The sequence below is a fragment of the Cupressus sempervirens genome, chromosome 3 (genome assembly GCF_028749045.1).
Source record: "Cupressus sempervirens isolate cs-2001-9-10 chromosome 3, ASM2874904v1, whole genome shotgun sequence".
Classification (NCBI taxonomy): Eukaryota; Viridiplantae; Streptophyta; class Pinopsida; order Cupressales; family Cupressaceae; genus Cupressus; species Cupressus sempervirens.
The window spans coordinates 925,656,659-925,671,694 of record NC_143120.1 but is presented as its reverse complement, the minus strand read 5'-3'; the positions used below and the strand labels follow the sequence as shown (position 1 = coordinate 925,671,694).

Sequence of the window (15,036 nt, the reverse complement as noted above, 5' to 3'; positions counted from 1 at the left end):
ACTGGGTCTTAAACCCTCACCATCCAAGGGTTTCATCATAATTTTGGCCTTCACTTGATATTTCACCCTGGCAAATTGATGGCCTTTGGAGGAAAATAAGAGGAGGAAATATGCAATATGTTCCAAAAGATTTCAGGCAGGAAGATCAAATTTGGAGTGATTGCAAGCAAGCCCTAGCCCGGCATCTCTATGTGACCAATTTGTGAAAGGCTAGAAATTGGTGAATAACTGAACTTGGAGGGTGGATCTATCTATTCAAATGGTGGATTCGGAGTATATGAAGTGTGGCAACACTTCTGCAATCATTGGTTTGACAGGATCAAAGCATTGCAGAGTAGTTGCTTTGGAAATCAGACTTAATTAGCCCATTAGGTCTAACTAGTACAGTAGTCGTTTACCCATGAAATGAAAGAGTTGTTAGAACTGCAAGTTCGTAGTCCTGTGTATCTCCCAAAAGGGTATCAGAAACCCCAATTTGTTTGTAAGGTCCTTTGGAGACTTGGAGAGATAAGGGTGAAAAACTATTAGGTCAACCTTTTTGTGAATTAGGCCTTTAGCAAGAATGCTTGAATGCATCGGAACCTGTCAAGAGCCCTTGACATTGAGTCATATGCAGTCTGATAAGTCAACAGAAGATGCTCTAATCCACTCTCCTCAATTGTAAGTTCATCTCATTTCTATATTGAAATCCTAGCCTGTGGGTTTAGGTCTAGGGATTGATCTTAGGATCTTGTCACACAAATCATGTGTTGGATCATGGGAATTTGTCAAAGGTCTACATGAAGCATTGAATATTCTACATTTGGGACTAGTGGTTGTTTATAAGGATAGTTTGGGTCTGTTGTGGGTTGTAGCCAAGAAACTACTAGTTTCCCTATGCCTCTGCATCATTGTGACTATTGTTTAATTCACAGCTACAAAATGTCCAGAATTCTTCAGAAATACCTCTGTCTGCTGCTTCACCTGATAATGGAATCCCTTAGTTCGAATCTCACAGGCTTGTCAACTTAGGTGGACAAAGTTATGTGTTGGCATTGAGAATTTCAAGAAATGATGATTAAATTATAACATCAGATATGGACTGATAGAGCACTTATTCAGCCACAGATGTGGAGATTCTAATTTGCTTCAAATCAACTTTACTATCAATATTCATGCTTCCAATCAAAATACAGGTGAGTTTCGCTTTTTCCTGACATGACACCTTGAATTAATTACTTCCTGGCTTAAGATTTCTCATGTCCAAGATAATTTCACACTAAAGCAGCATGAATATGAGCAACCATTATATCCACTAGAAAATCAAAACAATAGTTATCAATCTTTAAAAATATTCTGCACCAGGGCAACTTATGTAAATTTCCCAATGGAATATCTAGTGCTAGTAAGCCTGTCTTCAGGAAAAAACACAAATGTCTGTCGTGACAAAGAGGCAATTACAAGTAGCGTGATAATATTGAACCACAACAATTTAAGCATTCATTGAGAGATAAAGACACCACGAACATCAATATGCTGTCAGTTGCAAACTTGCAATCACCAAGTTTACCAGTGGAGAAGTTTATAGATGGTTCCTTCACAACTCACTGCCCAAAGAAGCTCTGCTCCTTTCGATAACTCTGATTCAAGTGGACATTATAATGACGAGCCTCAAGGATTGCATATGCACATGAACCATTCTCAAAGAGCATATCTAGTTGAGCACTTTTTTTTGGATGACGATGGCTTGTAAGCAACCTCATTTGGAGCACAATGCACTTATAATCCTGAAAAACAATAACACCTTGAGTTATCACCTTTAATTATAATAAGAAAAATATGTCAAGCATAGGTCTGCATCCAAGACAAAAGAACCTCACCAAAAAGATTACTATCAACTCAGCTAGCTGACAAGGTAAGACCATCTAGGAACCCAATCCAAACCTTTACTTCCTAAGCTTGCATCAACCTTGACCTAGCTAATAGTTACCAGTTCCAAGACTCCAATAGCTAAAACTGAACACGTTTGCATCCCATTCCTGGTGATACTTTCCTTCCCTCCTCGGAGGACAATCATCCCCTGCAACCACTCAGTCAAAGAAAAGTGGTTATTCCGTAATCATCATCTCAATCATAATATATGTGAAATAAATCAAATCATTTCTCAAGATTAAGAACATAGCATAATATCATTCCTCTTATATAATCTGAACCACTTAGCCATCATAAGAAAGAAACTGAAATATAACTGTCTAGGGCATCAAATAAAAAAATACCACTATTTTATGAAAAGCATAATATAACATCTAGGGCATCAAATAAAACATAACCACTGTTTTACGAAAATCAGAATATAACATCTAGGGCATCGAATAAAACATAATCACAGTTCAATGAAAACCAAAATATAGTATCGAGGGCTTCATATAAAATATAACGAGGTTTTAGTGGTCAGGAAAGTTGTGACAGATTCATTTGATATCTGTCACAGAAATAGACCAATTATCCTTGATATGTAATCTCAAAATATAAGTTTCCAAGTCTATCCTTCCATATGGAGTTTCATCATGCCTTTATTCTCTATCAACTAGACAACATTTTCATATTTATGTTGCTTTGTATCTATTTCATAATGTTTGGGAGTAGGAGCTTTAGGTTTGGGTCACAATATTTTTTTTCAAAACTAAATAAAATATAGGAAAAAAATCCACTGCCAGTTTGAAAAATCTGTCAGTTTTTTCAATTAAACACGTGTTATATATTTCCTTTTTGTTAATGGTTTTAACTGGTTTTTTTATAACCTTGGGACTTTCTGTAATCGGCATGAGAATGTTGGTGATGCTGGGTGATGCAGAGCCTCAACCTTGGAAAACTTAGGAAGAAATCACTCAACTAAGTCTGCTTCAAGGGGCTCATACACCTTAAGGATAGACAGTTTTGAATATTTCATCCCAATTTTGAAACTCACTGCTTAATACACAATTAACATGCATGAATGTGACAGGAGACTACCCAACTTCCTGTAGCAAAAATTTACATTTTCTACACTAAACTCAATGGAACCAACAATATTCTGCCATATGTATTTTGAACCCAATTGACATGTTTATCAACTCCCACATGCAAATCATAGACATGACAGATCAAGAACCAGACCACCCCCAAAGTCTTAACCTGATTTCTAATACAAATCACAACCTTATATGCACGACTTGAAGTGTTGTTACTCGCAGACATTTGACCAAAACATTTGACACTGACATTTGAAAAACCATGATAAGTTTTTGTCAGAACAAATAACAATCCAACCTCGGAAGGACACTGAGCTCAGCCCCGACAATTGCTCTGTAAGCATTTACTTCCTTTGCCATATGGGTCACGGTGAACATGTGAGGATGTTAACCTAAAACATATTTGAACAAACAAAAAACAAAAATTGCAAAACGCATTATTCGACCCTACTCTGCTATTTACAGTTTCAGAAATTTGATTCCAGAGAATCAAGTGATTCCCATGAGAAATATCGACGACTCTCAAAACAGCTTCAACAGAGAGTCGGTACCCAAATGGATCGATCAATGCCTTTCACTAGTTAGAGATTATGATTCCAATCCAATAGAGAAAGAATGAAATGCGTGAAGTTATTCTCAAAGATTGATAGAAATCACAGCACAGGAAATCCAATACAAAACATTAAAAAAATCAGAAAAACTTAGTCTTTCTATTCTCACAATCCTTCCTGTCACACCTCCAAAAATCTTCCTTTTTACTTTGTTTCCTCTCCTCCTTCCAGGGAATGAAATGTCACTGCCATTAAAGAAAGCAGGACCATTCCAAAATCATGAAGGAATCGGCATAAAGCCAGATTCTTCCACCAAGTTGACAACTTGTGAAACATTCCTGAGGTTATCAATTACTTAGGCAGTTTTTATTTTTCTAAGCACACACATATACTAAGAAAATAGATTAACTTGGCAACAATAAATCTACCACTGTCCTAAGTGGGTACAATTAGAGAGCTTATAGGAACGCTCTACTAATTATGCCACCACGCCATAGGACTTGCTACTAACAATAAAACTGAGGCATGACTTTAAGTTCCCTCATATTTTCTGCATCCTCCTGTAGCATCATCTTCATTGTGTCTTCCTGTAGCACCTTTCTGATTGTTTGTTTTATGACTGTTTCTTCCTGTAGCACGTTTCTGATGGTTTGTTCCTGTCACATTATCTCCATGGCCTGCTCCTGCAGCACTGGGTGCTAGGTGCTCATGATTTATTATGGACTTTCTGTACTTTTTTGTTACTATGATTCAAATTTCAAATTATATCCAGGCCCAATAAAAAACGACTTTATTTTGTATATTTGTCTCAAGTGTAAAATTAGCCAAAAAGGATTTGTATAAAAAAAAGCCTCTTTTTGAAATATTCAGTTAATGACATGGAAAATTTGATGAATCATGATCACTTAGAATTAAATGCAGGTTGTTTTAGTGTAATGCTACTATGATTTGACCCAATTTCATAAGAATCATTCCACATGCAATAATTTTCTTCAGTTCTTGGTACTTTGTTTGCGTACTAATCACTTATCGTACCATATATTTCAAACAAGTTCTCAACAGTGAGGCTCTTTCTTGATTGAGCTTCAACTCATGCTCCTATAGATGAGAATTGTTACTGGGAACTGATCTTTAGCTCTGCATGAATTAATCTTTGTTTGAATCTTCTTGCTAGTGTCTGTTACTGCTATCTATTAGCCTTTCTTTTTTATCAATCCCTTCCATTAATTTCAACACCATCCCATTTGTTGCACATTCGATCTTTTTAATAATCTTTTTTGTTGGGCTTCACTCTTGTCGTAGGCCTCTCTTTACCTTGGGGAAAAGCAAACGACAAGTATGAAAGGAATCCAATTACTTGGGATTTAAAGCATACAAAATACAGCGACCTAGGAAAATGCTGAGATATTCATAGAAGTTCCTTTTGTTATTTCAAGCTGAATAAAATAAAATATGTTGTTGCTATGTGTCGGAAGTAGATGATTTCTTTAGCAAGATGTGGGTTTACTTCTTGAAAAAGAGGTCTAACTGTTTGTTGTATTTGTAAAATTCAAGGTGATGGTGGAAAACCACATATGGTGTTTGATCATGTTCGGTAAAAAACTCTAAAGTCTACAAATGGATGTGAATTCACTTCCATATAGTTTAAGAATTTTTGGAAGAATTGCTTTGGGGGAATTTTTGTAAAGTTTTGCCATGTTTCTAGCAATTAAATCAACATGCCAAAATTTAACTTAAACTGGACAAAGACTTGGCAAGCAATTATACACTACCTATTCATAACAACAAGATACTCGGATGTCTCTAGAAATGCTGGAGGTGCTCCCATGCACAAACAAATTGTAGGTGTTTAATCACCTACTCATGATTTGATCATCTGCCCTTGTCAGATTGCCATAGTAAATGTGCCCATTGGATTTCTTTCTTTTTGACATGGCACACTCCTTTATTCAATATTCTACATACAATGTCTTCGCATTCCGCCTGCAATAGTTCAATGCAATATCCTCATGGCTTTGGATGAATTTTTTTTCAAGTCTTGCTGAGGTTTGGCTATAAACTTGCTGATTTATTTTCTTTTTAAAACTGGGCCCAAGTTCTTGGGCAGCTTAGGAGCAGTTTTGTTTTGGGAGGACTAACAAGTTAGGGGAGCTTTTGGCAAGTTGCAGTTCTCAAGAGCACTTGTGAGTCAAGGGAGTTTTTTGTGAACTTTGAATCTATGGTTGTAACTTAGGGAATCATTGGGAAAGACATGCAAATGCTTCAATATAGATTTGTTTGGTTGTCCAAGGTGAAGCAGATAGGTTTCCCTATAGAAGATGCATACATGGAAAATGAGGATTATTTGTAGATGTACTTGTGACTACCATCCATGGGTGAATGGAAGGGGTTCATTTGAAAGCTCTCAACCATAACATGGCATTGAAAACATGCCAATAAGATTTAACAGGATTGTGTACTGGAAAGCAATCCTATTTCTATGTACGGATTTGTTAAGTTGTATAGTTTGATGGGTTGATTTAAGTTATAATTTTTGGTAGTGGGTTCGACTCTTAGCATCTACTCTACTTATGCCAAAACCTAACCACCTGTTTTTTTTGTTCGTAGTTATTTTTCCTTTTCCTGGTTAGTCTTTTAGTAGTTTTGAAAACAAAGCTCTTTATTAGCAGTGGCATGTTATTGTTTGTTATTACCTAACAACATATTGTTATGCTTATGTTTTAGCATGTACTATTATGTCTTAGCTTTAGCTCCCTATGCGAGTAATATTTTGTCCACTTGGGATATGTATGATGAATTCTACATGAGTTAATTAAGGTTTTCTTTCCTATTGAGTATATAGTAAGGCAGAGCCCTAAAAGACGTATCTTTTATCTCTATAGAATATAGTTGTTAATGGAACAAAGAGCTGCTATTATGTGACTTATTTTATGTTAATTCAGATTCGCAGGTGTTGTCCATCTTGGGTAAGTGGGTTTTTCACATCTTTGTATATGACTGCAGCAGGTGATACCACTTTTGCCACCCCATTGAGTTGTTCATAAAGATTTGCAAGCTAGATTATTATACCTGATAGATGAACTTCTCTATCAACTTTGTGACTAAAGAGTATTTGTGTTAAATAATTCTTCTATTAAACATTGAAATTCCAAAATACAAGCATAAGGTAATATTTCAATTTTTAAAACCAGTCCAGCTACCATCTACATTTCATACTGCTTGTCAGTCAGAAATCCTCTTCAGTTCTATATGTACAATTAAGTAATATATATGCCGATAATGAATGTTGTGCTCCATGCAAAATGGTAACTCATGAAATTGAAACTGAGAAATCATTGCCCCTCTTCCTTTTAAATAGATTATGCAGCAGCCAATTGATTTTCTTCTTGATGGTTATTTACATCCTTTGGCACTCTAAAATGTAATGATATTGTTCACAAATTGCATTGAGTTTCACTTTTATGGGGTTTGAACATTATGATATTGCATATAATATGCCATTCTGGGTTTGTTACATGTACTGTGCAGGAATGGGAGTAAACTTCGTGTCATTTTAATGTCAGCAACAGTAGAAGCTGAGTTATTTGCATCCTATTTCAAACAAAATCTGGGAGCTGATACTGCTAGAGTAAACATTCCTGGATATACCTTCCCCATTCAAGACTTTTACTTAGAAGATGTACTTGAGCTTACTGGCTACAGTGTAGGTCGGAACTCTCCTTACACAAAAAAAAATCAAGGATCTGAAATGGTGCATGAAAAGAATGTAATCATGAAAAAGGATCTCGATAGTTGGGAAACTAGGGATGAAGATGGGGATAGCCAGGATAACTGCATCATGTCATCTGCAAGTCATTACAGTCAAACAACTCTCCGTACATTAAACTTGTTGGAACCGAGAATCGTGAATTATGATTTGATAGAAGCTCTCATATTTTTGGTTACTTGCCAATCTTCTCAAGAATTGCCAACGGGACATATCTCAGGTGAAAAAGCTGAATGGGGAAAAAAGCTTCAGTCAATTCCAGTACATTTGGGGGTAACAGGTGCAGTGCTTGTTTTCTTACCTGGCATAGCAGAGATTCAGAGATTACATAGCCGCCTCAAGACATCAAGTCGTCTTAGTAGTATAGGCATTTGGATAGTAAGTTTGCATGGTTCCATGTCTGGGGAGGAGCAACGTCGCGTATTTCAGAAATCTCCAGAGGGACATACAAAAATTGTACTGGCAACAAACATTGCTGAGACAAGCATCACCATTGATGATGTGATGTAAGTATCACAAACCTTTGAACTATTAATTTGTGATGAACTGAGAATGGAAATAAAAACTTACCATATTTTTGCAGACAGGCAAAACTTGTACAAGAGTACATGATTACATGATGTAGCCATTTGGGATTTTGTTGGATATATTTTTCTGTTTTCAAAAGTATCATTAGGAATCATAGAATGCAGAGTACAATCTAAATTGAGTGGGAGGAAAAGATAATGTATTGTGGTAGTCTTGTAACTCTGTGTTCTCTTCTTTCTCTCCTGTTCGCTTTGTATTATTCATTTATATTTTCTTCTCTATCTCCTGTTAGCTGTCTTTTTTGAATATCTGCTATGTTGAAGTAAAAACTGCAACATAGTAATCCTTTCATCTTAAGGTAACTGTCTTGTTGAAGTATGTGGATGGATGTATGCAAGAATGTCAGGTATCAGCTTCTATATGTTGAAACTATAAGTGTTTTTAAAGAAAATGGTTAAATATCTGAGGTGGAAAAAAGAATATGTACTAGGCATGTGAATAAATATTGATCCACCAGTAGAGCTTGTTTACCTAGAAGTCTATGAACTATGTTATATATATGCTTGTGAAAGTAAATGGGAAAAAGTGTAATTATGATACTTAAAACCCATGATACTACATTCTCATCCAAAATCCTGTGTTTGATTTCTTTTTATGTTTTTCCATTTCAACATGAGGCAACCGCCAAAGGATGCTGATCACATAAGATACTAGGAGGGTCTGGAAAGTCCCTTTTAGGATTTAATCTTTTTCTGATCTTAACTTAAATTGCAGAGGGTAATTTTTTTCATGATCATTTAGTTTCCTATTTTACATTAACGGTAAACCTATTGTACCAGAATGAGAAATGAAGAAACATAATGGCAATGAAAACATGGCTGAGATTGCATGCAAGATGCAAGTTTTTCATGATAGATATTTGTATATTTGATTCATACACATATATCACATTCTTTTATAATTAAAAATGTACAATTTTCCAGTGAAACCTTGTGACACGCACCCCCCAAACACCTCGAAGTACCCATCCCCGAGACTGCCCTGCACTGGGTACTTGGAGTACCCCCACCTCTGCAATTCCACAACCATGCCATTGCCGGGATAGGAACTTGAATTACCATTTGAACTTTGACTTTGAATGTTACTATTGGGTATGTACTATGTTACAATGTTAAATATTCAATGGTTCTAGTTAGTGTTGTGATTTTGCTATATTCAAGTATTTCATGTTCTATGTGCATAGTATACAAAAAAACCCTACCCCCCACCCCACACTGCCCCTCCATCATCCCAAAATTGAGGCACTTTGCCCCCCCATCCCGGAAACTCATCCTGATGTACCCCAGTGCTGGTGTTACACTGAATTTTTGCATGTAAAATAATGTAGTTTTAATTGCACATCTTTTTTTAGATATATATTCCTATGACTTAAATAATTATTCAAAAAAAAAAAAAAAAAAAACCAGCTCAAAGAATATTAAAACCCATTACATGGGATTGAAGCCTGTTGCAAAATGCTGCTACTGCAGAAACTGCTACAGAAAATACAGCAGTATACCCCAAAGATAGAAATATCAATTGCATGGCGGCAATACAAATTGGAAATACAATGGCTTACTCCTAAGGCAACTTGCAAATTAAACCAGTAGAATGTTGCTAAGGTCCACCACTGATAAAGCTCGAGCACGACCATTATGTGAGACTTCTCCTTCAACCATAGGATTTTCCTGCATAGATCTAGGTGCTTGAACACTTCTGCTCACAAGATGTTCTAGTTAGGTTTTTTGTGTATATTCAATAGATTTCCTTCCATCCTATCTTTCTGTAAGTATAAGTCCAAAAAGATAAAATACTTATCAATGACCCCCATCAGAAGACTGGTATACAACAGGGATAGCCTGTACCTATTAAGCGTCATTTTTCCTTGACTCATGCTTACGTGTGCAGAAATACACTCAAGAAGCATGGAGGAACGTCCCCTGCGAATCACAACTATCCTTGGCAATAATGAGGGGCCCCTTAGTGTCAGATACCCTAACCACCACATTTATGTAGTAAAAATTGTCTTCATTGTTCAGTCACACAATTGTGTATAAAAGTGGAACGATGCTCTCATTATCAAATGATATTTTTGTGCCTGCAAAATTCCTTCTATAAAATGCATCATCAACCTTGTATTAATGGCTATCATGTTGTGCAGGGAGATAGGTGGAGAAGAATAGCAAAATGTTGCAGGATTGTTAGAGTTCAGTTGTCTAGGATATCATAAGATTTGTGCAATATGTTAAGGTCTGGAATTCAGAAGGGAGGCATGTCAGCAAGGGAAAGTCTGGTTCTTCGACAAGGGATTGTGAAGGAGCAGAGTTTGGATTGAGGCATCGCAGAATGGGAAATGCCAAAGTCCTATTGGAAGAGGGTATGAAGGTGAGGAACAATAGGAGGTTTCAACTATATGGAGAAGTTTGATACCCTGACATAGATAGAAGAGAAAGCGGACTTGGGAGGAAGTCATCTTGGGAAGGGAGAATCTACAACTTTGATGGGCTACACAAACTTAGAAGAATGGCTACGTCTTCATGCCTAGAAAATTTGGGGATCTTAGGCAGATGCATGGGGGATGAAGGGGAAGAATACATACCTAAGGTTGGAACAGGAGAGATGCTGGTTATAGAAAAAAGGAACATTACTGTTGCAAGCATTCCCACAATCCATGAAAACCATGTGTTTGATAGACAGGCCCTTCTGCATCATGGCAGCAACTTTTTCCTAAAGTTTGATGTTACCTGATCATTTGAAGTAAAGCATCTTGAAACAACAATGTACCTTCTACAGTTGCCACTCGAATTGCCACTCCACACTTAGAAGAAACAAGGGAAGGTAAAGGTTTTGGTGAAGAGGACAAAGACTTTTCTTAAACCCTCCAACTACCTTTTCCAGGCATGACTAACAGACTTACCTTTGCTAGCATAGTCTCCTAAGTCATCCTCCTTCCTAGGAACAAAGTGAAAACTCCTAAACGGTGAACCCTACCCATTGTTGTTTGCATTTGAGACACCATCATTATTCTCCTTTGTGAAGTGTTCTATTTCATCACTTCAGATTTGTTGTTGCTAGATTTTGAATGGTTTCATCAACTTGTATTTCTCGTATCTTTGTCTTATTGTTTCAATCCTTTTCATCATCTGTCAATGTCACTATGCAATCAGATGATTTGTCAAATTGTGTACTAAATACTATTAGTATGATATGCCTTTGATACATGATAGAATTCACATGTCAAGTACTAATTTGGACTTATATTATACTTATCTCAGTTGATATCTGCAGTAGATAAATATTTTAAGATATTAATTGTTTATAAATAATGGATTTTTTTGAAACTCGTTTAATAAATTTCTACTCTAAAATGTTTTCTGTGAAGAAAGCTTCTTGTCCCAAAATTTATCATGTTTCTGGGTTCTCATTTCTTGTGTATTTTGTGTCTGATAACTCAAAATTGTTCAATGTGGGCAATTTTAGTCTCTTTTTGATAGTATCGAAATATACTAAAAGATAGACATGAGTTTTAAATTATATTTTATATTGTGTTGTCTGTTTTACAGATATGTTATTGATACTGGACGCCACAAGGAAGTGAGCTATGACCATAACAAAGGCCTCTCATGGCTTCAGGAAACATGGATATCTAAAGCCAGTGCAAAACAAAGGCGTGGACGAGCTGGTAGAGTTCAATCTGGATGTTGCTTTCGACTTTACAGCAGACAACAATTTGAGCAATTTGAAGAGCATCAGCTTCCTGAAGTTTTGCGGATTTCACTTGACAGTTTATGCTTAAAGGTCAGTTTACAAATGATTTTTTTTAAGGATACTAGTATTTTACGGATGAAGAGAATTTTTATATAGCATTCTCCAGATAGTCTTGAGCATTAATGGAATTACAGGTGAAAACCCTTGTTGTTGGTCCACTTGAGAACATGACACAGCAAATGCTTAGTCCTCCAAGCCCTGACGCCATAGGTGAATCAGTGAGGAGTTTGCGGTCTATGAATGTATTGGATGAGAAAGAGTGTTTGACACCTCTTGGACAGTATCTTGCCCAAATGCCTGTTGATGCTTCTGTCGGGAAGATGCTCATATTTGGTTGCATGTTAAGATGTCTTAATCCCATTCTTACTGTTGCTTCAGCACTCAGTGGCCGCAGTCCATTCTTGTTTCCGATGGATAGGAGAGAGGAAGTCAATGCTGCACGTCTTCAGTTTGCAGGCACTAGCAAGAGTGATCACATGGCTATTGTTGCTGCTTATGATGGATGGGATGTTTCCAGAAAAAATGGTCGGAATTCAGAAAATGAATACTGTAATGCAAATTTCCTGTCAAGAGAAACTCTTGTTGGAATGGAAGCTAGCCGAAATGACTATTTGAAAATGCTTGCTGATATTGGTTTCTGTTCTTGCTTGGGAAAAACAGATTCAAGTTCCAACATTAACAATTTGAATGAAAATTCATCAAACGTCCGGGTTGTGAAGGCAGTCATATGTGCGGGGTTTTACCCTAATATTGTTCGGGTAAGGCATCCAGAGAAAAAATATGTACAAACTGAGAGTGGAACAATTTCCAAAGTAGCATCGGCTAATGAGCTGCGCTTTTTCACAAAGTTAGATGGCAGGGTATTCTTGCATCCATCGAGCGTTAACTTCCCAGTTGGTTTTTTTGAAAGTTCGTGGCTAGTTTTTACTGAGAAAGTGAAAACATCTAAGATCTTTATCAAGAATAGTACCATTGTACCAACATATGGATTGCTACTCTTTGGAGGTGAGCTTAAGGTAAACCATGAGAAACAGACAATCAAGGTAGATGATTGGCTGGAATTTGAGGCTCCAGCCCGTATTTCTGTTCTTATTAAGGAAATGCGTTCGAAGGTCAATTCTTTGCTGATGGCAAAGATACGAGATCCAGAAATGGATATATCTAGAAATATGGTTGTGACAGCACTCGTTCAACTATTAGTAACTGATGGCTTTTAATTCTCAAGCTTGGATTCAAAGGAATACTTACAAATGTTCATTGAAAAGAATATGCATTCATAAATCAGTGGCAGGTATGAAAACTTAAGGAGTATTTCCTAACTTGATTTTGTTTACTGGAAATGACATTTTCATTTCTATTTTGACTCCCACGTGCTTCCCAGGAAATCATTTGTTTTTATATGCACTTATTTCAGGTAGTTCTACAATTCATCCTTCGACGTCATTATTTGAAGAAGACGTCTTTGTTCAGATTTGTTAAGGTATGGCCAGGAAATCATTGTCTATGATTTAATACTTTGTAATGCTAATGAGATTTAGGATTTCTTCTAAATATGTTTTTCAATAGTTTCAAGTACGTGGATTCTATTTTTTAGCTTTCACTATAATCTCACATAGGTGTGCATAGTTAAATTAAAATGCCATTTTCATTTCTATCTAGGATCCCTCGTACTTCTCATGAAACTATGCTTATTAGTATGTGCTTGTTTCAGGCAATCTTCTGAGATAAAGCAGATATCCTTACTCAAAATGGTTAAGGTATGGCTGGGAAACCACTAAAATTTTACCTATGATCTTATTCATTGTTATGCTAATAAGCATTTAACTTTTAAGATACGTCTTTGCTTAATTTCACAGTTGAGATTCTATTTTCAGGTCTTCACTGTTATCTCAAAAAGCTATGGATAATCAGAATGAAATCTGGTTTGCTTGGTGACTTCATGCCCTCTTAAAGATAGTTATTCAGAGCATAATGATTTTTTATTATTTCATTCTATTTAGCCTTTCAAACATGGCAGCGGATTAATTTATTAGCAAGATTGCATTGTAATCAGCATTATGTGACTTATTGGGTTCCACAACTCAGAATATGGGAATATTCATTCTGGTACTTGTATCCAAAGGGATTTTGTTTCAAATAGAAGACAAATATGCAGGAGAGTTTGGAACACAGCGTCAGCTGTTTTCATTGTAAACAACATACATGGAGAGAGATGCACAAATGGTGTCAGCCTAGGGGGGATATTGTGCTTATTATTAGTGAACATTTTTATTATTATTACCCTGATAATTATCAATGATGTAGGTATTAATGTACATCCTGAATAGTTCAACCCAAAAACTGCATCAGATACAGCTATGCCTATATTTGTGGGTCCTTTGGCTGGAGCTGATATTTGAAACTTTATCCCATATCTTCTCAGAATCCTTTTCAATAGTAGCCAATTTGAGCATATTTAAAAAAATATTTTATGCCTGTGATATCTGGATCATTATAACTACTTTTGTGGCTTGATTTTGCTGAAGCTAACAAGTGATTGAAACTGAAGATTGTACTTTCTGAGAATTAAATTATTTTGATCTTGGATTCTTAGATGATTATTGTTGTAATGGAGTAAGTATAGAATCTTTTCAAAAGTGCCTTTTTTCTCTTCTCCACAGATCACCCATAAATCTTTCCTCTATATCTAAGCAATCTTCTTTAGGATCACAAGATCATCTTCTCTATATCAGCATTAACACTTCCCTCCATATTGGTATGACCTGCTAGCAAAATGGTTAGCGTTCCCCTCGGGATTTGTGACGAAGGACTAATTGCCTCGTGGAATCTATAAGTCTAGTGGTTGTATTGAGCATTGACAGGTCTATCTTTTGGTGCAGTGACAATCACACATAAAATGTGGTATTAGAAGTTGGCCACAATTTTGAATCCCCTGGGGTAATTGTTACCAATTTTTACTACCCTACGCAAATTGGTAGAAGTGCTATCAACTATTCTTAGTAGGTTTTTTGAAGATGTGTTTTGCTGCTTAGGGTTTCTGAAAATCTGTCTTTCCTTATAAAACCCTAGGGAAATAGTGTTGTCTCATGTTTTGTTGAAGTTACTCATAATTGACACGCCAATGCAAAATGTGAAAATCTTGCTTATACATCGATATCCCTAAGTCTTTCGATGTCTTACCATATTACTTTTCATGCTTCTTAAATCTTTTAAGTTGCGAAGGTCTTTATGGCGCAACATCGCTTCTTTGTAATCGCTGATTGTTTGGAAGGATGCGAGGATGCAAAACAATTACGTACCAACAGGCTAGCGAGGCTTTGTAGATGTTAAGGCTAATTGTCAAGTTAAAGGTGTGAAGGAGCGATTCAATGATAATTGCATGATCGCAGCAGGT

The 15,036-nt window shown here is 36.3% G+C and overlaps 1 protein-coding gene across 1 annotated transcript in view; it reads left to right on the top strand.

Moving 5' to 3' along the window:
* Positions 1 to 14,122, top strand: part of LOC149569777 (DExH-box ATP-dependent RNA helicase DExH1-like) — an 85,888-nt gene extending 71,766 nt beyond the window's left edge. The window contains exons 8-13 of the mRNA XM_089822502.1: positions 7,070 to 7,813; positions 11,438 to 11,672; positions 11,777 to 12,933; positions 13,057 to 13,122; positions 13,354 to 13,399; positions 13,517 to 14,122. Of these exons, the coding sequence (XP_089678628.1) occupies positions 7,070 to 7,813; positions 11,438 to 11,672; positions 11,777 to 12,859 (2,062 nt within the window). The 3' untranslated portion in view covers positions 12,860 to 12,933; positions 13,057 to 13,122; positions 13,354 to 13,399; positions 13,517 to 14,122. The remainder of the gene's footprint in view (positions 1 to 7,069; positions 7,814 to 11,437; positions 11,673 to 11,776; positions 12,934 to 13,056; positions 13,123 to 13,353; positions 13,400 to 13,516) is intronic.
* The last annotated feature ends 914 nt before the right edge of the window (positions 14,123 to 15,036 follow it).